At 39.3% G+C, this 24333-nt stretch overlaps 1 protein-coding gene across 9 annotated transcripts in view; it reads left to right on the top strand.

The window, feature by feature from the left end:
* Positions 1 to 24333, top strand: part of PALM2AKAP2 (PALM2 and AKAP2 fusion) — a 561773-nt gene that overhangs the window by 238947 nt on the left and 298493 nt on the right. For 7 of the 9 annotated variants that reach the window (XM_043965514.1, XM_043965480.1, XM_043965460.1 and 4 more), the window contains exon 6: positions 16822 to 16923. The exons of the other annotated variants lie outside the window; for them this stretch is intronic. In XM_043965514.1, coding sequence (XP_043821449.1) covers positions 16822 to 16923 — 102 coding nt within the window. The remainder of the gene's footprint in view (positions 1 to 16821; positions 16924 to 24333) is intronic. 9 annotated transcript variants of the gene reach the window in all.

The following is a 24333-nucleotide window of genomic DNA, read 5'->3' as shown; positions in this document are numbered from 1 at the left end:
ATGTGAGGGAGAATGAGAAGTGCAAATGAGAGGTCCAGTCCAGGTCCTGTGAGAAATGTGAGGAGAACAAGAGAAGGGAGAAAGAAGCTTTCCCTGAAGATGGCATCTGCATTGGGCCTTGAAGAAGGAAAAGACTTTGTCAGATAGAAATGGTGAAGTGTCTTCTTCAGACACAATCATAGCAATGTGTTAACAGGATTATTTGAATGAAGGATTCAGAGAAATCTGTGAAATTGGTGTGAACAGATACAAAATAAAATAAGCAGAATCAAGAGAAGAATTTATGTGATGACCACAGTGACATGGAAGAAGAGAACATTGAAAGATTTCAGATCTCCAATCAAGGCAATGACTAGTTGTGACTTCAGACGACTGGTAATAAAGCATGCCACTCACTTCTTAGCAGAGAGATTATAAATGCAGAATGAGGCATACCTTTGCAAATGTGGCCGATACATTTATTTGTTTTGCTCATCTGGACTTATTTGTTGCAAGGGAGGTTTCTATTTGTGGGGAGGGAGTTATTAAGAGGTGATAGTGATTTTTTAAAATATATGTAAGAGGGGCAGCTAGGTGGTGCAATGGATAAAGCACCGGCCCTGGATTAAGGAGCACCTGAGTTCAGATCCGACCTCAGACACTTGACATTTACTAGCTGTGTGACCCTGGGCAAGTCACTCAACCCCAATTGCCTCACCCCCCCCCAAAAAAAATAAAATATATGTAAGAGCATCCGTGAAGCATTTAAAAAGGAAAAAGGAAAAAGTATTAGGACAACAGTGTGTAGAATGGATTAGGGAAGAAATAGGCTGGAAATGGAAAGACCAATTAGCAGTCTATTACAGTAACCTACATGAGAAGGGATGATGGTCTGAATGGTAGTGATTGCAGTAAGAGTGAAGAATATGGGGTGGATGAGAGTTTAGGGAGGCATAATCAGTGGGACTTGGCAACTAATTGAAACAGCAATGTCAATGGTAATTACTAGGTTATAAGCCTGGACAGCTGTGAGAACAGTGTTGCCTTCAGCAAAAATAGGGACATTGGAAGAAGAGCAAGTTTGGAGAAAATACAATTAAGTTTTTGACCTGTTGAGTTTAAGATGCCATCAAGCACTAAAATGCTACATTGCTTTTAATCTGCTTTTAAATGTCCAATCTGTGTTAAGATTATTTTCTTTTTGTAATTAAATCAATAATACCATTCTTTTTTTACTGCATGTGTAGTAAGATTTGCTTGGAAGGTTTTGAAGGAAAGTAAATGCCCTTTAAAGAATGCAATAAGTGTTTAGGTCACAGTATGGCCTTGGGCAAGAGACAATGGAATAGTTCTCTGAGGAAGAATGGAATTCTAAAATAGTGAGGCATTAGACATTTTTATTATTTTCTCTTGACTTAATACTTTCATCCCTCAAAGATTCAGTAGGTCCTGGGGAGCAGAGGTAATCTAGGATCCAACCATTTCTTATAATTAACAACATTTCTGTGTTTTAAAACTTTGTATGAAATAATCATAGTTTGGGAACTTTAGGAGAAAGCACCCAACTTCTGAGACAGCAGTCTGAAGACTGCCTTGTGCAAATGTATTCATCTAAATCTAATTTGACCAAGTTTATGCTTGGGTGTGCTCATCCCTATGTGTACATACAAACACACATGCACATACTCCTATATTCTATCAGGTAAAGGTCACATACTCACATGAAAGATATCCTCTTTTAGGTCTGCATAAAGATAAGTAGCTAGAATCAGCTCTCATTTTAGAGCCACTCCCAGGACATTTGACATGGATGCCAAGAAACCACAAATCAGTGGATCAAAGCCCAGCTTGTTTATGATGGTCCAAGGCTCTAATGAGTCAAAAACAAAAGTCACAGACTACTTTCTCCAGACGCTGGCTGTTTCCACTGTATAGTGTATGTTGCCTAGAGGCAATGTGTATTTTTTTATGTACACATTTATATTGTGTGGATCCCTTACTCGTGTAGTTTAGGGGTTTGGTTTGTTGGTTTTTTAAACTGTAGTGTACTACTTCACATTATACCTATATTAAATGTCATCTTAAAGGATCCTGCCTATAGTTCTATAATGTAAGCATTTTTTTTTTTGGATCATGACCCAACAATATCTCTCTCAGCTTTGTGTAATCTACAAATGTGACAAGCATACATGTACCTCCAAGTTATTGACAAAATGTGTCAAATGTAACAGAGGCCAGGACAGTTTTGCGGGACTGTTCCCTAATCCTAGGCACTTAACACAGTGCCTGGCACATAGTAAGTGCTTAATAATTGATTTATATTTGTGTTTCTCTCTCTCCCTCCCTCCCTCTGTCTTTCTCTGTCTCTGTCCTTCCCTCTCCTTTCCCCCTTCCCCATCTCTCTTTTCTTTCTTCCCTTCCTCCTCTCTATGTTGACATTTTCCCATTAATCAGTCTTTTATATCTTATCAACCAGTTCCAAATTTACTTAACAGTATTGTCATCCATCTCAAATCTGACCATTTTGTCTACACGGATATTATGAAAGACTTTGTCAAATGACTTACTTAAATCCATGTATCTTATGTAGGACAATGGAAAAAGCACTGTCTTTAGAGTCAAAAGGACCTAGGTTCAAATCCTGCCTCTGATGATAACAGCTAGGGGTCCTTGGACAAGACCTCAAACCTCCCTAAACCTCAGTTTCCTTGTTTGTAAAATAAGGGATTTGGACTAGGCAGCCTCTGAAGTCTCCTCCATCTCTAGAGAGATATCTACAGCAATCTCCTCTTCTAGCAGTTTTGTAACCATATCAAAATAGAAAAATAGTGTCATGACCTATTCTTTTTTATTATTAATATGGCATAGTTAGGATAGCAGCTATAAAATACACCCCCCCCAGAAGAAAAAGCAAACTTAGGGCACATTTCCACAAACACATGCATTTGTGGAAAGGATGGCCAAATATTTAGACTACAATGACAGTGGAACACTGTACTGCTGGCCCTTGAAGTCATTTTTCTTCCTATGTAGTCAGTCCTTTCTGCAGCACAACTCTGAATTGTCAAGATTAGCTTTAGACCCCCATCTATACTAGAGGTTGGTAAACTAAGGCCTGGGAACCAAATGTGGCCTTCTGCCTTCCCCAGGCTTAACTTGTGGGACATACAAAAAGAGATGGTAGGCAGCCTTTGGGTTGTAGTTTCTGTATGCTGTGTATGTGTAAGAAATACATACGTTTCGGGGGCAGCTAGGTGGCACAGTGGTTAAGCACCGGCCCTGGATTCAGGAGTACCTGAGTTCAAATCCGGCCTCAGACACTTGACACTTACTAGCTGTGTGACCCTGGGAAAGTCACTTAACCCCTGTTGCCTGAAAAAAAAAAAAAAAGAAATACATAAGTTTCTTTTTTCCCCTTCAGATTCCCCTTCTTTATTTTTAAAAAAATGTTGGTATTTTAATTTTTCTCAAGTACATGCAAAACCAAGTTTTAACCCTCATTTTTTACAATTTTGAATTCCCTCCCCATTCTCCCTCCCCTCCCCTCTCATTGAGAAGGAAAACAATTTTATAAGGGTTATACATATACAGTGTCATGACCTATTATTCCATTTTCCCCTAGTTACATGTAAAGACAATTTTTAACATTCATTTAAAAAAATTGAGTTCCAAATTTTCTCTCTCTCTCCCTAAGACAGTAAGCAATTTGATATAGCTTATACATGTTCAATCATATAAAACAAAGTACCATATTAGTCATGTTGTGAAAGAAGACAAAAAAACAGAAAAATACAGAAAATGAAAAATAGTATGCTTTGATCTACATCCAGACTCCATCACTTCTTTCTCTGGAGTGGAGAGCATTTTTCATCATGAGTCCTTTGGAATAGTCTTGGATGATTTTATTGCTGAGAAAAGCTAAGCATGACCTATTCTTGATAAACCAGGCTGTCTTTTAGTGAGTTCTGCTTCTCTTTCTCTGAACTATCTCTTTAAATAATCTACACTATAGAATTTTCCCAAAAATCAGAATCAAGCTGACTGGCATATGGCTGAAAGAATACCCTCCCCACTTTTGAAATGAGGACAGTTTTCCTGTCTCCATTCCTATCGCATCTCTCCTACACCCGGTGATGTTTCAGAAATCAAGAGCAGCTTGGAGATCACATCCAACAGTTCATTACTCTGGAATAGAGATTTCATCCAGCGACGTGGCCTCAATGAAACCATTTAGGTGTTCTTTTAAGTTCAGATGTCAGAGATACATAGGCTTCCTTTTTACAGAGAATTCCCTGAACTGCACACTCTCAAGCTGACCCACCTCCTCAAACTGCCAGATTTCCATGCTGGTTTTGCCACTGCACATTCTGCAGTGCTTTCTAGAGTGGGCCAAGGGTTAGGAGAAGGTTAGCCCACAGAGATTCAAGAGACAGAGCCTGGAGCCCATCCACAGGTCAGAGACTTTTGCATCTGTTGTGGTAGCAGATCTGGAAACCCTCCTCACAACTAATTCAACACATACACACATGCACACATCTGCAAAAAGTAAAAGAACAGAATAAAAAAAATGATTGCTGCAGCTCCTGTTTATACTCAAAGGCTCCACCCCTATTTGTAAATCAGGGCCAGAGAGATTGGGAAGAATGGAAGTTGGCTTCTTGTCTTTGGCTCGTTGCTGGGGGAAAATTGGTGGTAATTCCTTTTTTTGTCAGTTCTAGTATAATCTTTATATATATTGAATAGTCATGAATGTCAGCAGATGTGTTAACATTCCCCAATTACAAAACCATTCCTAATTCATATATGTCAAATAACCTTGAAGGCCTCAGTAAACCTCACTCAGTAACTAGACTTACAAAATCTCTCTCTCAATTCTTTGACAAAGCCAAGGGCAGCTAGGTGGCACAGTGGATAGAGCACTGGCCCTGGAGTCAGGAGTACCTGAGTTCAAATCCGGCCTCAGACACTTAACACTTACTAGCTGTGTGACCCTGGGCGAGTCACTTAACCCCAATTGCCTCACTAAAAGAAAAAACAAAAAACAAAAAACAAAGCCAATGGAGTCCCAAGAAAAGCCATTTCCAGAGATGGCCTGGGAAATGTTAGTGTTTAATTCTTAGACACCAGAATTTTTCATTGTTATTATGTTCATGTTCTAGCTATTAATAACCACAGAAATTCAAGTAGTCTGTCATAAAAATGACTGCCACTGTATAATCTTCCCCAATAATAAAGGGTCATGAAAAAATTAGGTATGGACTTTCAAGGCCAAATCTTCAAGCCTCCTTTTAAATATGATTTATGTCTTGGCTCCTAAGCAGTCTACAGACTCCAAAAATCTCCCAATAAAATGACCCCTTCCCCCAAGGAAAGAGAGTAATGCTTTCCCAGTAATGCTATAGCAGTCAAGGCCATGTGTTAAACGTTAAACAAAAGCAAAACAAGAGGGAAAACCGTGAACCACAGCAGCTGAGTTGGAACAAGCTTCTCGGCATCTTACCTGCCATTCACTTAGCATGCTTTCGTAGTCTCATAAATGAAACGAGTTTTGGGCCAGTCTGACCAAAGATACCCCAGCATCAAAGGTGGTAGCATGATGGATCTGTGTTGTCATGGTAGCCCACATCTCTTCATCTTGTCCACAAAAACAGCGTCAAATGTGTTGCTGAATGCCGGATATAAAGTCAGAAAAACTGGGTTCTAATCCCTACTGAGCTGCTTACTACCTGTATGACTTGAGGCCAGATACTTATTGTCTCTGAGCCTCAGTTTCCTTATCTGTAAAATAAAAGGGCTGTGTGTTATAACTTGTGAGGTCTCTTCTAGCTCTAAATCTATAAGCCTATGATCTCAATTACTATAACATTCTCCTGATCTACCAATTAAAAAACCCTATCGAAGGAAAAAAATGAGCGTGGCATTGCTCGTTCTTGATTCATGTGGTTCTTGATGATCAGTATTTCCCTTTTCTAAACATTCACTAGGCATCCCTTTGATAACTTATTGTGCAAAGACTCCATTAATCCTCTTTTTGAAAAATAAAGACACAAGTTCAAATCTGGTATCAGACACTTATTCCCTGTGTGACTCTGGGCAAGTCACTTAACCTCTGTCTTCCTCAGATTCCTCATCTATAAAATGGGGATAATAAAAGCACCCACCCCCTGCCCTAGGTTCATTGTTAAGATAAAATGAAATATCCATAAAGTGCTTTGCAAAATTTAAATCCCTATATAAATTATGACTTAATTTTTTAATCAAGTGAAAAATCACAGACTTGTCCCCCACCTTTTAATATGTCAGTAAAAATGCCTGGTACAAAGATCACTTCTGACTTTTCTCTTTCCATAAATTCCTCCCACACCCCAGATCAGTACAAAGGAGCATAGATTTAAAGCCAGATGGAACCTTAGAAGCCATTGATTCCAGCCCTCCTGTTTTACACATGAAGAAACTGAGGCCCTAAGAGATTATGTGACTTGAAGTGTCTGAGAGAGAATTCAACTCCCAAGGCTAGAATTTTATCTATACCATGTTGCTTCTTCATCATTGTTCAGTCATTCAGTCATGTCCAGATTGTCATCATCCTATGAACCATGTTCTCCATGGGGTTTTCTTGGCAAAGAAATGGTTTGCCGTTTCCTTCTCTGGTGGATTACAGCAAACAGGGGTTGAGTGACTTGCCCACAGTCACACAACTAGTAAATATCTGAAGCTAAATTTAAACTCAGATCTTCTTGACTCCAGTCCCAGCTCTGTGTCTATTGAGTCACATAGCTACCTCTTTGATTAGCTAACACTTATACATAAAGCATTTTTCTTTGGGATTCTTCTTGATCCTTAGAATGCATATTAGTCAGGCTACATGCTTCATCCAAATATTTCTAAATTTTATAATCTTTAAAGACCATTATCAGGTATCAAGCCCTATCATATCCTTAACAGATCATATGAATTAACAGTTACTCCATATCCATTACATTATAGTTTCATTTTGGGGGAATGCCTGGCATAAATAGCTACATGATTCCCACATCTAAAATAAACCTGACACTTTGCCCTAAATTCTTGTCACCTGGGCAACTGGGGCATCATCCTAATGGCTTCCCAGCTGCAGTAGTTCTGCATTAACATACTTTTGCCCAGCCCATTCTGATTTCTTGGTGAAATGTTCAACCCTTCTTCTGCCTTTCTAGTCTATAAGTAACCTGTTTGGTCATGTATATATTAAGCCTGCCAAATAATCCTTACTAATCAAACCTTGAGTTCATCTTTCAATTCTCTCCCCAAAAGCCTTGAACATGATTCTTTCCAGAGTAAACTAGCATTTATGTATATGTGAATATATGAAATGCATTTATGTATTTAATTAGCAGCCTCTTGCCATGTTTGATGCCTCCATGAAGGTCACAGTGTCCTTTTTCCTCTGTATATTCAAAGATTAGCAGCAGCTCAGCTTTGAATCATGGACAATTCCCAAGCAAGGAACTTCAGTCCTTCTCTATAGGTACCACCCAGTCAAGCATGGTTAGTCTCCCAATGATAGATGCTATCCCTGCCTGATTAGTTGCAAAGGTGCAGATCTATGTCTCAAAGGGCTAACTCACACTGACCAAGTAAAGATAATATATTCCCCTACTCTCCCTTGATAATAGGTGGGAACATCATAGTGGCATCTGACAGAAGGGAAGCCCTCCTGTTTGAGGGATAATTAACTTCAAGTACTATTTTTGCCATAGTCCTAGTAACTAATTCTTCAACCTGTTTGTCACCTGATTGTCTCAGATCATTGGGAGCAGGGAAGATGACCCTATTTATTACAGGTAAATTTATCACAGTCTGTAATGGAGATGCCCAACTCTGGACAAACTTCCCCAGTGAGTGAGTACACTTGGAACTCAAATCTGTGACCCTGAGGATGAATCTCAATGCCATGCCATCCCTGCTCAGAACCCCCCTTAAATTTGTTCCCTTTCCTAAATCTCATTTAGCATAGGACCCAGTCATGGAGCACATAACACTGCCAAGAAAACAAGACATCAAGTGAGCTCTTAAGCTACTGCACTCCTGGTAGAATAACAGCCGGAGCCACATATCACATCAGGGAAGACAGGAGAAAACTCTATAGCACCACAGCTAAGCAACTAGAAGCTGCCATCTGCTTTTTCATCATAATATACTGCAGTGAGACTCACACAAGGGCCAATCCATCTGACCAGGACTTACCAACACCACAGGCAACATGGAGCTGGCTTACACACCTACTGACTCTGGGTGAAATCCCTGATGTTTATCTCTAGTGCATAACCTTAGCTGAATTCACCTGTGACACAAATTAAAAGCTCAAGAGACAGAGTTTCTGGGTAATTAATAATCAATTTATTAATTAGGCTAGCTGGAAATCAATAAATTGATGGTCAGTGGTTCCTTTTGGTAACCAAAGACCCCAAGGGAGACCTTGAAATGTCTTAAGTATCTTCTGAAAGAGAATTCCCCTGAAAAGGGAAAATAAACTTGATTGGTGGGCATTTAATGAGGAGGTGGGCTAAAAATCTTCAGCTCCTCCTGCGGAGAATGTGACTTGATTATGAGACTCAGCTGTCTCCAGCAAGTCTGGACAGGGGGAAGCCATCTCCATCTGGACTTCTCTGGCTGGTTTTCTCCTTCATAAGCTGAGTCACCCTAAATTCTAATGGAGGGGAACAAGGACAGGGGTTCCCTCCTTCGGGGCAAGGGCTTGGCCAGACTGGATTTTGTTTATATTCTAAACAGAAATTAGGTCTAGCCCACATGTTCCTTGAGGGCTAGGAGCAATCTCATTAATCAGCCATGCCCTTCAGAGACTGACTGATATTAATAGGAGTTGGGCCTTTGCAGAAAATAGAAGGAAAAAGAGTGGATCACAATTAATACTTAGGGGCCAGCTAGGTGGCACAGTGATAAAGCACCATCCCTGGATTCAGGAGGACCTGAGTTCAAATCCGGCCTCAGACACTTGACACTTACTAGCTATGTGACCCTGGGCAAGTCACTTAACCCCCATTGCCCCTCAAAACAAACAAAACAAAACAAAACGAAAACACTTAATACTTAGTATAATACTAGTTCTCTCGCCTGTCCCTGTATTCACTGCTAACACTGATACTTATCTCTCATGAACTGAGCTCCTCTATTCCATGCTCATTGTTCATGTTCCTCTCCAGTGAGGGGTCCCAGCTGATCTCCCTCACTCCATACTTGATACTGATGCAGATGGCTGACTTCAACATTTCAGATGACCGTGAGAAACACAGCTCTCTTTCCACTTCTGATCTCCCCATTTAGCCTCTCAGTTCACTCTGTCCAAGTAGTTAAAGGCTATTTCCTAATGACCATACACTGGGCCCATCATCTACCAGCTGCAGACCATTCATAAGTAATAAAGATTCAGGTATTATTATTATTTTTTTTGCAGGGCAGTGAGGGTTAAGTGACTTGCCCAGGGTCACACGGCTAGTAAATGTCAAGTGTCTGAGGTCAGATTTGAATTCAGGTCCTCCTGAATCCAGGGCTGGTGCCCAATTCAGGTATTTTTAAAACTCTATCTCCCTCACTATTTAATAATCTTCTTCTTGGTGCATTATGGATGTTGCCCAAAACTTTGTCTTTGACTCTTTTTTTCTCTATGCTTCTTCTATTGGAAATCCAATCCTCTTCCATGGCTTCAACTATTATGTAGATGACCCCCAAGTCTGTCTTCAGCCTTCATTTTTGTCCTGAACTCCATCCTCACATCTACCTAAGGGAAATTTGAAGTCCCATAAGCCCCTCAAATTTATTTATTGATTTTAAATGTTCGTTTTTCAAAATTTTGAATCCCAAATTCTCCCCTTCCTTTCCCCTTCCATTGAAAAAGTGAATTATATGATATCAGTTATACATGTGAACTCATGCAAAGCATAATTCCATATTAGCCCTGTTGCAAAAAATAAAAACAAAGCAAGAAAAAGAAAGTGAAAAAAGTATGCTCTGATCTGCACTGAGTTCATCATTTCTCTCTCTGGAAGTGGATAGCATTTTTTATCATGGGTGTTTTGGAATTGTCTTGGATCATAATCTTGATCATAGTAGCTAAGCCTTTCCCAGCTGATCATCCTTACGACATCGTTGTTACCATGTAGAATGTTCTCCTGGTTCTACTCACTTCACTTTGCATAAGTTCATATAAATCTTCCCAAGCTTTTCTGAAACCATCCTGTTCATCATTTCTTATAGCACAGTAGTATTCCAGAACAATCATATACCACAGTTTGTTTAGCTTTTCCCCAATGAATAGGAATCCCCCCAATTTCCAATTCTCTGCCACCACAAAAAGAACTGCTATAAATATTTTATATACAAGTATTTTCTCTCTTCTTTGATCTCTTTGGGATACAGACCTAGTAGTGGTATTGCTAGGTCAAAGGGTATGCACATTTTTGGGGCATAGTTCCAAATTCTTTTCTAGAATGGTTACACTAGTTTCAAAACTCCACCAGCAGTGCATTAGCGTATCTGTTTTTCCACATCCTCTCCAGCATTTACCATTTTTCTTTTCTGTCATGTTAACCAACCTGATATGTATGAGATGGTACCTCCGAGTTGTTTTAATTTGCATTTCTCTAATCAACAGTGGAGGCAGCAAGGTGGCTCAGTGATAGAGGGCTGGGCCTGGAGTTAGGAAAACTTGAGTTCAAATCTGACCTCAGACACTTAATAGCTATATGTCACTTAACCTCTGTTTGCCTTAATCCACTGGAGAAGGAAATGGCCAACCAGTTCTACATCTTTGCCAAGAAAACCATGTGGACAGTATGGTACATGGAATCATTAAAAGTTAGACATGGCTGAATTACTGAATAACAACAATCAATAGTGATTTAGAATATTTTTTCATGTGACTATTTATAACTTTGCATTCTTCTTCTGAAAACTGCCTATTTATATATTTTGACCATTTATCCATTGGGGAATAGCTCTTATTTTTATAAATCTGACTTAGTTTCCTATACACATGAGAAATGTGGCCTTTATCAGAGAAATTTGCTATAATTTTTTTTCCTGCTTTCCTTCTGATTTTGACTTCATTAGTTTTGTTTGTGCAAAAAACTTTTTTAATTTCATGTAATCGAAATTTTCCATTTTACTTCATGTGATCCTCTCTATCTCTCATCTGAAATCTGAGAGAGAAATTTTTCCATGCCTCTAATTTACTTATGATATTACCCTTCATGTCTAAATCATTTACCCATTTTGACCTTATTTTGGTATATGGTGTGAGATGTTGGTCTATATGCCTACTTTCTGCCAAACTGTTTACCGGTTTTTCCAGCAATTTTTTGTCAAATGTTTTCCCTAAAAGTAAACCTCAAATTCAATTTGTAGCAAACTGTATTTACCACTGTCCCTCTTAAGCTTACCTTCTCATTCTAACTTTTTTTTTTAATTCTCCCAGTCATGCAGGTATTTTTTTTATTCCTTCCTTGAATATCTCAGGTCACTCTCTTATGTGCTTGATCATTTTCTAATTTGGAGTAGCTATTTGTGTTTGTGATTCCCCCAACTAGAATCCAGGCTCTTTGAGGGCAGGTTCTATGTTTTGTTTCTTTTCTCTCTCTCTCTCTCTCTCTCTCTCTCTCTCTCTCTCTCTCTCTCTCTCTCTCTCTCTTTCTCTCTTTTTCTCTCTCTCCCCCTCCCTCCCTCTCTCTCTTTCTTTCTATCCTCAGTGCCATACACAATGACTTTCAAAACATCAAATAATCAATTAATGTTTATTGAATTAAAGGTTTATTGAATGAATAGCTAGTGATATTAGCAAAGGGCATTATAGGGACAAAAAATAGCACAGCTAAAGGCATCATGCGAGTAAAGTACAGATTGGTACAGGGGACAATGAATAAACTAATCTGATTGGTGTCTAATAGAAACGATGGAGAATAGTGTCAGGAAAAGCTGTGAAGGTATGGTAGCACCCAACCATGACCAGCCTCAAATGTCAGGCTGAAGGAAGGTAAATATTATGTTATCTTGTGGCTTGAGCACTGGTAAACTCATGGTCAGAAGCCCTTTTGATTAGCTACTTCATGACACTGTGAGACAAACCTTCTAAGAATCATAATGTATTGTTAACTCACAGTGGTGTTATAAGCATGGTTAGCATGAACAACAGTGAATATAAAATATTTTAGACTATTACCATGACCTTTCTAGATTGGCTATTAATCTTTTATTTATAGAAACTGGTATAGTAGATAGATCACAAGATTCAGAGTTGAGAAAACCTGGGTTCAAATCCTACCTGTTACAAATACTTTCTGGGCAATTCACTTAATCTTTCAGTACTCCCAAACAGATCTCTAAAACTATAAATTGCACAAGTGTCATATGCATTGGTAGGGGGGGTTTCCTTACTGAGAATTCCCTATGCCAATAAAATTACAGATTTAATTTTTAAAAAAACCTTTCATTTGATTTAGCAAACATTTTCTAAGAACTGAGAATAGAAAAACAAAACAAAACAAAAAATCCCTGACCTTAATAAACTTATATTCTACAAAAATATAGTTATTAGCCCTTCACTCCAACAGGAAAAAAAAAGTTAGAACTCCCCTCCAGATCATTGACATCCTACAGTCTGTATGTAATATTATAATAGAACCAGCTCAGAGCTGTCCCCATAACCAGAGACATGAAGCAAGACTGCTTAAGAGGTCCAGTTTCATTCCCCCCCTTCACACATCCATGTTTGATGACACAAAAGGAAACCTGAGACCCTTTGGATCCATCTCCACTCCTCTGATACATTCACCAGGAGCTACTGACTCTACTGGTGGTTATGCTGTGGAAGTCTGTGTATACCCTGTGTGCACCCTGACACAAATCAGCTGATAACAACAACCCAGGTCTTTTGATTTCAAGTCTCTTGCTGTTTGGCCCTGTTTTCCAAGGCCTTCAAAGTTACCAAATCCACTCTGTTATTACCGTAAACCTAGTTGACGGATGGTGAGCAGAGGGTGGGGCAGGGAGATGCCAAAAGTGTAGCATCACAGACATTGAAGGAGGAGAGACTTTCAAAAAGGCCATGGTCAGCCATATAAAATTCTTCAAAGAGGTCAAGGAGTATGATGGTGACTGAGGAAGAAATCCACTGGATTTGGGAATTAAGAGGCCGCTATTGATGTTTGCAATAGTGGGGAGCTAGGTGGTACAGAGGACCTGAGTTCAAATCCAGACTCAGAACCACTTGACACTTACTAGCTGTGTGACACTGGGCAAGTCACTTAACCCTTATTGCCCTGCCAAAAAAAAAAAAAGAAAAGAAAAGAAAAACCCCAAATGGGGTCATGAAGAGTTGGACACGGCTGAAAATAACTGAATAATAACATTGACTTCTGCTCTCACTGATTAGTTTAAACTATTCTTTTTATTTTTATTTTATTTTATTTTTGCGGGGCAATGAAGGTTAAGTGATTTGCCTAGGGTCACACAGCTAGTGTCAAGTGTCTGAGGCTGGATTTGAACTCAGGTCCTCCTGAATCCAGGGCCGGTGCTTTATCCACTGCGTCACCTAGCTGCCCTAAACTATTCTTTAGAGGATAGATCACAAGAGGCTGAGGAACAAGTGTATATATAACTGTGATATAGAAAGGATTGGAAGTATCTAATATCGATGTAGAGTCAGTGAAAAAGGATGATAATAATATGTTGAATTTATATGGCACTTTTGGGGAGGAGGGGGTATCAAACCTATAATTTCATTGGTATAAGGAACTAACTTCTAGGAAAGAAACTCCCAATTTATACTTGTACCTGCTCTGCAGTTGAGCATCTTAGTGGTCTGGGGTTCTGAGAGATAAAGTGATTTTCCCAGGGTCACAGAAACAATATGTATTAATGATGATTTGAACCCAAGCTTCCTAAGGCCATCTTTCTCCTTCTACATTAGGGATTTCTCAAACCAGGGTCCACAGAGGAGTCTGCATTAGGATCATATATAAACCTCTCACATTTTTATTTTCACTAATCTCTAACTGAAATTTAGCATTTCCTTCAGTTATTTTTTAAAAATGTTATTGCAGGGGGGCGGCTAGGTGGTGCAGTGGATAAAGCGCCGGCCCTGGATTCAGGAGGACCTGAGTTCAAATCCGGCCTCAGACACTTGACACTTACTAGCTGTGTGACCCTGGGCAAGTCACTTAACCCCCATTGCCCTGCAAAAAAACAAAACAAACAAACAAAAAAATGTTACTGCAGGAGGGAAATACAAAAGTTTTACAAGGCTGCCAATGGGGTCCATGACACAAACGAGGTTGAGAATCCCTGTTCTAAACACTAGTCCCCAGTGCCTCCCTCTATATTTGTAGAACTTTACAACTTACATTATACTTTCTTCACAACTGTCTGGTGAAGTATTACCTCCATTATATGGAGGAGAAAACTGACACTTTGAGACTAAGTGGCTAGCCCAGCACCACAGCCTCAGTTAGTATAAGAGTCTAGAGCCTCAGTCCACATCCTCTGGCTCCAAGCCCCACATTCTCCACTATACTGCCTCAAAAGAAGGGAGAAGATGAGCTTGGATCTCAAAGTAATAGAATGATAAAAGGAAGTTCTGGGGAACTTGGGGCAGGAGAGGAAAACCAAGCACACATTGAATTTCCTCTAGCCTCAGAGATAAAGGGGCAGCCTGATATATTGGATTTCTAAAGTACTGGGTTCAAATCCTACCTCCAATGCTGGGGATAATAACACCTACCTTAAATGTGAAGATCAAATGAGATACTATTTCTAAAAAGCACTTAGCGGGGCAGCTAGATGGCGCAGTGGATAGAGCACCGGCCCTGGAGTCAGGAGTACCTGAGTTCAAATCCGGCCTCAGACACTTAATACTTACTAGCTGTGTGACCCTGGGCAAGTCACTTAACCCCAATTGCCTCACTAAAAAAAAAAAAAAAAAAAAAAAAAGCACTTAGCACAGGGCCTGGAACATACTAGGGACTGAATAAATACTCATTCTTTTTTTTCTTTTCCCATCTTATCAGCTGTGGAATCTTTGGTAAATCAGTTAACTACCTTCGCTTCAGTTTGCCCATCTGTAAAATGGGATTGCTAATACTAGTAGCACTTAGTTCACAAGGTTCTAATGAGGCTGAAATGAGCTAATACTGGAAAGTTCTTTGTGGACCTTTAAAAGACCCCATAAAATATCGGTTATTATGAAGGAGAGATCATTTCCTGTTTATTTTCTTCTCACAGAATGCTTTCTTCTTAAAGAGGCCTCATCACATTAGAGAAGATTTTTCAGTAAATAACAAATTTAGGGCTGAAAACCCCAATTATGCCTCTAATACCTGTACCACTTGAACAAAGGGAAAAAGCAACATCACTTGGAATGTCATCATTGCTTTGCATAGATCGGTCAATCCCTATATTCTTTTGTTTTGTTTTGTTTTGGTTTTTTTTTGGGGGGGGGGTTGGCAACGAAATGAGGGTTAAGTGACTTGCCCAGGGTCACACAGCTAGTAAGTGTCAAGTGTCTTGAGGCTGGATTTGAACTCAGGTCCTCCTGAATCCAGGGCCAGTACTTTATCCACTGCGCCACCTAGATGCCCCTAATCCCAATATTCTTGAGCCTAATGCCACCTTAGTTTAGACCCTTATTCTTTCTAGCCTGAACTACTTCCAACTGCCATCTAACTGGTCTCTCCACCTCCCATTTATTCTAAATAATACTGCCATATTTATCTTCATAAAAATTACATCAGGAAGCCATCATCTCAGAATCACAGTACTCCTAGGGTTCAGAGGCATGTGAGAGGTCACCTAATCCAACCCATAATTGAACAGGATTCTCTATGAGGTGTTCATCCAGCTCCTACATGTCACTGTTTAGTCATTTTTAAGTCATGTCCAACTCTTCATGACCCTTTCTGGGGTTTTCTTGGCAAACACACTGGAATGGTTTGTCATTTTCTTCTCCAGCTCATTTTGCAGATGAGGCAAAGGGGGTTAAGTGACTTGCCCAGGGTCACACAGCTAGTGAGTGTCTGAGGTAGATTTGAACTCAGGAAGACAAGTCTTTCTGATTCCAGGCCCCGCACTCTATCCCCTGCCCTACCTTGTTGCAGCTTCTATATGCAGATGGCCAAGGAAGAGAAGCTACACCCTCCCAAGGTAGCCCATGCCACTGCAAGACAGCTCCTTTCCAACAGGCTGGATTTCTGAGATAAAAGTCAATGTGGGTTCATTTGAATCTCAATACTCATCATCACCAGTTAAACCAGACTGTCTACTGTATTGATTTCAGAAACCAAATTCTACAACACCTGAAGATGTATCCAAAAAAAAAAAAATCAGTAGTAATAAGTCAATGAACTATTAAATAGTCTTTCTACTATAGAAGGTAAACCCAAGATGGATTTTAAAATACTATGTTATACAGGTTTATTTAGGCATCACTAATTCATCAATGCCACCAGGGTTTATAGGGCTAATAACTCATCTCTTGTTGTCCCCATTTCTTTATATCCTTTTCGAGGTCACTGCTTTGCTAGATCCAAAACCTCCTGACAAATAATCGAGCACATGCAGTGGTCCCAGGGCTGGACTCATCTGGACCAATTCCCTCCTACCTCAGCTAGTCTATTGAATCTGGATCCCTAGGCAAATGGCTCTGCATTTTGTTTACCTTATCCGGTTATTCAGTGGGAAGCTCTGATGTCTATTGTGTGTGGCTGATAAATGAACATGCTGCTGCCTAAGCAGTGAAGGCATCAGAGCCTCTAAACACTGTCCCTAATTGTATTCCCTGTTCTCTGATACCAGATGCAGTAAATTACATTTACACCCAGCCCCCTGACTTGCCAATCCTCTATTCACGAACAACAGAATCATCTCCTGAGCAAGACGGGACGAGCAGGGTAGCTGGTAAGTCTGGAGGAATTCTGTGTTTATGAAAGTCAGACCAGGGCCTGTGTCCTTTTTCCCTGTTAATTTTAATCATGGGCCTCTTACCAAGATACCCTTCTACCGGACTCAGTCTTGTTGGTCATCCTTTCTCAGGCAAGCCCCCTCCCAAGAACTGTGTGAGGAAAAGAAATGAGATATATTTAAGATCTTATGACCAAACTAGAGACCACCACAGGGAAACCAATAATATTGGGGGTTGGGGGTGGAGAATCCCCATGGGAATTTGCATATTTGTCTGCCTTGTTCATTACTTTGCTTTCTCTCTGTCACTTCGTGTTAAAGTAAGTCTGTATGAATTAAACATCAGTGTCCTCTCTTCAGTATCGTACATTTACCCCAATTGGAACTCAACGACTGGAGAGGAGAACAAGGGTTAAGATCTGTGTGCAGTGTTTTAAATGGATTGCATATTATCCAACCCTTTGGGAATTCTTTATCCATATAAGCACACAAACACACCCACCCACCACATGAACTCAGAGAGAGGCAAGTGGGTAGGGTCATTCCCAGCCTTACTGGCCTCTGAAGAAAAAGTCGGAGCCCTTCAAAGAATATGTATTTTCTGCTGTTGTTTCTTATGTTTATGGATGTCTACAAAGTCATGTACGAGTCAGATTATGTAATTATGTGTATGCCTCACTTTCTGTAGTAGATGTGTTTGGTGAAGTATAAGTTGATTTAAAAACAAACAACATATCAAATCAAGCTTTCAGTGTACTAGGAGAACTTGCTATTTAAAGGAGCTCTTTGGTGAAACCTTTTGTAAAAGGACAAGGACTGGAGCTGTGATTTCCTGAGTGAGGACCCTCCCTCTACCAATGCGGGCTGGCATCTTCTCTGCATCTCTTGTCTTAGAAAGTTTCATGGAACATTTAGAGGTTAAGTGACTTGCCTAGGGTCCCCCAGCCAGTCACATGTCAGAAGTAGAAGTGAACCTAGATCTCCCTGACTTCCATATCAACTTTCCACTCCACCACTCTGCCCTCCCTCATAAAGAGAAGAAACATAAAATCATGGAATTTTAGAGTTGTAAGAGATCATAGAAATGATCTTGTTTAACCCATATCTTTTTCATTTTTAATATTTATTTCATCTAAGTTAAAGCTTTTATAAAGAGTTCCTTAAAGCAGTACATATATACCTATGCATATCAATCACTTAATATAAATATAAATTCAAAACATAATATAAGTTCATTTGGTACAGGTTCCATGGTACAAGAAAATTTGTTACTGGTATCTGAAAGTGAACGCATGTAAAGAACCCATGTAAAATGTTTGTTCAGTTGTGTCCAACGCTTTGTGACCCTATTTTGGGGTTTTCTTGGAAAAGATACAATTTCCTTCTCTAGCTCATTTTGCAAGTGAAGAAACTGAGGCAAAGAGGGTTAAATGACTTGCCCAGGGTCACACATCTAATTAGCATCTAAGGCTGGATTTGAACTCAGGAAGATGAGTGTTCTTTTTTTGTTTGTTTTATTTTAGTATTATCTTTCCCCAATTACATGTAAAAACATTTTTTAACATTTGTTTTTAAAACTTTGAGTTCCAAATTCTCTCCCCTCCTCCCTTTTCCCTCCACAATTGAGAAGGCAAGCAATTTGATATTGGTTATACATGTGTAGTCATGAAAAATATTTCCATATTGTCATGTTGCAAAAGAAAACATAAACAAAAAGAAAAAAACAAAAAAAGAAAGTAAAAAAAAATATGCTTCAATCTGTATTGAAACATCATCAGTTCTTTCTCTGAGGGTGGATAGCATTTTTCATCATATGTCCTTCAGAATTGTCTTGGATCATTAGGTTGCTGAGAATAGCTAAATCATTCATAACTGATCATCTTACAATATTGCTGTTATTTTGTACAAAGTACATTTCACTTTGCATCCGTTCATGTAAGTCTTTCCAGGTTTTTCTGAGAGCATCCCACAAAGATGAGTCTTCTGACTTCAAGCCTGGCACTCTATCCACAATGCCACCTAGCTGCCCATGTAAATCTAATAGACTATTGAACTTATTTTATAAGCTGAGGTAGAAGAAGGGAGGGAAAGACAAAGACACATGCGATTCAAGGATTTACCATTACACATACACAATTCATCTGTAACTTAGAATCTTAGAGAGCTGTCTGCAGCTAATATACATTATAGCCAGCACTTGAACACAGGTCTTCCTAACTCCAAGGCCAGCCCTCTATCTGCTACTTCACTTTGCCTCCCTACATTTCCATTTTGTGTAGTCATTTCTGTTGTGTCTCACTCTTTGTGACCCAATTTGGAGGGTTTTTTGGCAAAGATACTGGCATGGTTTGCCGTTCTCTTCTCTAGCTCATTTTACAGATGAAGAAATGGAGGCAAACAGAGTTAAGTGACTTGCCCAGGGTCACATAGCTAGTAAGGGTCTGAGACCAAATTTGAACTCAGGGAGTTGAGTCTTCCTGACTCCAGGCTCTGCACTCTATTCACTGAACTACATGGCTGCCCTCTACATACTAGTCTACTGAGTGTATTATAAGTATAAAAGCCACACTATATGACAAAAGGGTAGATTTACAGTTAAGCATTTATTTGTTACTTACAAAATCAGAATTTGAAAGCTGCAGGCAGGACACTGGATTTGCCTCTCACTTAAATTTATAGTCATTAGTAAATCTGGATGTGGACTTCTTACCCTGAGGTTAAATGGCTAAAAGTTTACATGCAAGATGAGAAGCTCAGCTTCCTGAACACAAAGAGTTTGTGTAATGGTGCCAAAGGAAGAGAGAAAGTTCTTACAAGGTCAACACAATTTATCAAGTGTTCAAAAATCACAGGTCATTCCTTTTGTCATTGGGTATCCCATTAGTCGTAGGCCTCATCTTTCTTTCTTTGTTTTGAAAATCACTTGTGCATAGATCCCTTTCTTAGTCATTTCCTGACATTCACATTGCCCTCCCCTCCCCTCAAAGAAATCACTGTAGAGGCAGAATAAGAAATGATGAAAAAATAGAGATGGAAAAAAGTCCATCTGTAGATGGCTTTCAGTGGATATACCATTCAAAGGCATAGAAATGTAACATCAATATTAAGAAAATTAAATGCATATGTGCCTGCATTCTTTTCTTTCACTCAACATTTAAACATCTTAGATGCTTACACTGTGTAGAACACTGAGCTAAGCAAGGCTGAATCCCTGATGTTATGGGACTTAATGAAATAAGGAGTTGAAATATGACCCAGATAATAATACACAGTAATACGTTGTAAGTGCATTAGAAATGTATAAAGCAAAGGTACCATTTAGGCACAAGAGGTCCCAATCAGGGACCAAAGAAGACTTTGTGAAGGAAGTTAAGTAGGCAGCCAAGCAGCACAGTAGACAGAGCACTGAACCTAGAATCAGGAAGAAGACCTGAGTTCAAATATGACCTTAGACACTTAATAATTGTGTAACCCAGGGCAAGGCGTTTGACCTCTGTTTGCCTCAGTTCCCTTATCAGTAAAACTCAAATAATAATAGCACCTACACCTCAGGGTTATTGTGAGGACCAAATGAGATGATAATTGTAAAGCACTTAGCCCAGTCTCTGACACATAGTAGGCACTATATAAATACTAAATATTATTATTTTTTATTATTTTTATTAAGCATTGAACTTGTCCTTAGTTCAAATTTGGCCTCAGACACTTACTAGCCATATGACCCTGGGCAAGTCACTTGGCCTTTCTGTGCCTCAGTTTCCTCATCTGTAAAATGGGGGTGCTAGGTAAAAGGCCAAGGCCTCCCACTGCATTCAGGGCTACTTCCAGTTTCCCTGATATATATCTTGCCACTGGACCCAGATGGCTCTGGAGGAGAGAGTAAGGCTGGTGACTTTGCGTAGCCCTCCCTCACTTAAATCCAATTCAGTGCAAATCATGACATCACTTCCCAGTTCCATGGTCCTCTTGAAGAATGAAGGACAGACAACAACCATGTTGCCTCCTCAATCAGAGAATGAAAATACCCCAACAGGACTCCAGAAAAAGCAGTTTGAGCTTTGAACAGTAGATATTAGGGAGAAAACAAATGTTTTTGAGCATAAATATAAATCTCCTCCCTCACACTTGAACATGCTATGGCAATTCAGCAATCCAAATAATGTGAATAAATAGTAATAACATGCTTCTAGAGCACTTTAAGGTCTGCAAAACATTTTCTTCTCAAATTTGTGAAATAAGTAGTACAAATATTATTCAAATTTTGACTCTGAGACAAATAATAGACCTTTCTTTGATTGTTCTAGATCAGTAGTGTCAAACTCAAAGAGAAATGAGACCACTAAACCATACATGAGGATCCCTGTAGGCACATATTGGCTTAGAAAACCAGATATTAACATTATCTGTGTTTTGTTGTATTTTTATTTATTTAATCAAAATCTCCCAGTTACATTTTGATCTATTCCTCCCCCTAGTTCCCTCCCCAGGCTGGCAGGAGTGTTGTGGGGACCTGTTTGTGGCCTAAACCACAACACCTCTGTTCTAGCTCAATATTTGAATTGAAAGAGAAACACCACTCTGAATTATTACTAGTAATAATATAATAGTGATGGATGAGATAATAATAGCCATATTTTTATATCACCAACATCAAGAAAAGCTGTGGGAAAATAGTGCCTTTAGCAAAGACATAATAGAGGGGAAAATGGGGTTTTATATATATTTGGAATCAAAAGACCTGAGTTTAAATTCAGACTCTGCTGCTTGTGTGTGTGTGTGTGTGTGTGTGTGTGTGTGTGTGTGACATTTGGCAAATCGATGTACTTCAGAATCCACAGTCACTAAGAGAATAGTTTGTAAGAGACAACTCATGCTGTGCTGTGTATAGAGTACTGGGTCTGGATTCAGAAAGACATGATTTTCGGGGCAGCTAGATGGCGCAGTGGTTAAAGCACTGGCCCTGAATTCAGGAGTACCTGAGTTCAAATCCGGCCTCAGACACTTGACACTTACTAGCTGTGTGACCCTGGGCAAGTCACTTAACCCCCATTGCCTGCAAAAAAAAAAAAATGTAATTAGAAGATATTTAACAAAATAAATACAAATAAAATAAAACAATATTAAAAAAAAAAAAAAAAAAAGAAAGACATGATTTTCAATTTGGCCTCAGACAATAGCTATATGATCCTGGACAAGTCACTTAACTGCTACTGCTTCAATTTCTTCATTTGTAAAATGGAGATAATAATACACCTGCCTCCTAGGGTTGTGAGGATCAAGTGATATATTTATAAAGTGCTTTGCAAATCTTACAGCACCAAATAAATGCTGGCTATTATTTTTATAGGTAGCCTTCAGTCCCATTCCTTTTTCCTTTCCTTTCCTTTCCTTTCCTTTCCTTTCCTTTCCTTTCCTTGTCTCCCTTCCTCTGCCCCTCCCTCATTCAACTAGTATTGATTCACTTTCTTTTTTGTGCAGAGAACCATACTCGATAGATACAAGATTTGTCTATCAGTTCTTCAGAATGTTAATTTAAATTACAGTAAGTAGCCTTCTATCACACATTATAAGGGGAGAAGATCCCGTTATAGTAAGATTTACTTCACTTTGATGCATATATATACAACATCTAGTCCCTTTTCCTTTAGTGACAACATATAGGAGGGAGTAAGTGGGGATGCCCCCAGCATACTCACATTCCAAGTTTGTTGTTCCCTTGGAAGAAAGCCTGGAGAAAGAAGTGACTGTGATATCTTACCTTGAAGCTAGTGTTTTGGTCTCTGTATGGTTGCAATTGGGAGCAGAATTAGGGGTGAAAGAGACTTTAGAGCTCATCAGGTTTAATTCTTCATTGTACAGATGAAGAAACTGAATCTGAATTGGGAAGTAATTTGCTCAAATTGTCAAACCACACAAGTTGAAGGAAGGCTGAGAACTAGAACTTGAAACTCCAAATGCCCAGCTTAGTATTTTTTATACCACATTGCATTTATTTCTCAGTCCTAAAATGAAATAAAGTATATCAGATGTGTTCTATCCTTGAAAAAAAGAGTTCACTTAATTAAGATAATGGTCAGTTTTTGAAAAGGTTATTCAGGAGATAATTGTTTTTTTAACACCGATCTGTAACTTTATCCATGCAAGAACTACAACCTTTTTCCCTAACCAAAATTTAGTCTTTTTTTCTTTTTAAAAGTAGTAAATTGAGGAGCAGCTAGGTGGCGCAGTGGATAGAGCACCAGCCCTGGATTCAGAAGGACCTGAGTTCAAATTCGACCTCAGACACTTAACACTTACTAGCTGTGTGACCCTAGGCAAGTCACTTAACCCCAATTGCCTCACTTCCCCCCCCCCCCCAAATAGTAATTGAGAGAAACACTGGGTTAGATGACATTCTGAACTATACAAAGATGAAATCATATTGTTTGATTTAAATAAGTTATTTTATTTGAATTTTTAAAAACAACAACAACAATGAGTGGCGCAGTAGATAGAGTGGAGGGCCTGGGGTAAGGAAGATGTATCTTCTTGAGCTCAAATCTGGCTTCAGACATTTACTAGCTATGTGACTCTGGGCAAGTCACTTCACCCTATTTGCCTCAGTTTTCCCATCTGTAAAATGAGTTGGAGAAGAAAATGGCCAATCCTTCCAGTATCTTGGCCAAGAAAACCCCAAATGGGGTCAAAAAAGTTGGGCATGTTGGAAAACAACTAAACAGCAACAATGCATGCATCATTCATGCTAATTTGTTGATTATCATTTGTATATGCCCTTGAATTTGAGTCACCTCCATGTTAGAAACTCTTGTTTTTCCCCACTCTGTATATTCCCAATAGTACCAAATTGAATTCCCTTTCATTTTCAAATCTGTTAGGAAGAAAGGAAAGAAAGAAGAGTTTATTAGCTATGTCCCAGGCCCCATGCTAAGTGCTTTACAAATATCTCATTTAATCCTCATAGTAACCTCTGAGGTAGATGCTAGTATTCTCTCCATTTTACAGTTGAGGAGCTGAAGCAGAGGTTAAGTGACTTGCCCAGGGTCATATAACTAGTAAGTGGCAGAAGCCAGATTTAAATTCTGTCTCTGAATCCAGTCCCAGTACCCTATCTCCTGCACCACCTAGTTCCATCTGTATCTAGAGACAACATGGAATCGTTGAAGAATAGAATTATAGTGTAAGAGCCACAAAAACTATTCCTGGAGCCACAGTTTTGTCTAGTCCTTCATGCCCCCAGCCCACTTCTCTCTCACTTCCTCCTACCTCCTCCTCAGTCCCCAGTCTTGGCCCTGGCCCTCTTATTTATCAAGGGCCTCACATCCATTGAAGCCCTTACTTGGATGCTAGCTACCCTCATATAACCCTAATCTCTGTAAGGGTGCTGTCCTCATGATAAAAGAGATTAAG

The sequence above is a fragment of the Dromiciops gliroides genome, chromosome 1, assembly GCF_019393635.1.
Source record: "Dromiciops gliroides isolate mDroGli1 chromosome 1, mDroGli1.pri, whole genome shotgun sequence".
In the NCBI taxonomy this organism is placed as follows: domain Eukaryota; kingdom Metazoa; phylum Chordata; class Mammalia; order Microbiotheria; family Microbiotheriidae; genus Dromiciops; species Dromiciops gliroides.
Note: the sequence above shows the minus strand (reverse complement) of the source record. Positions and strands in the feature narration are given on the sequence as shown.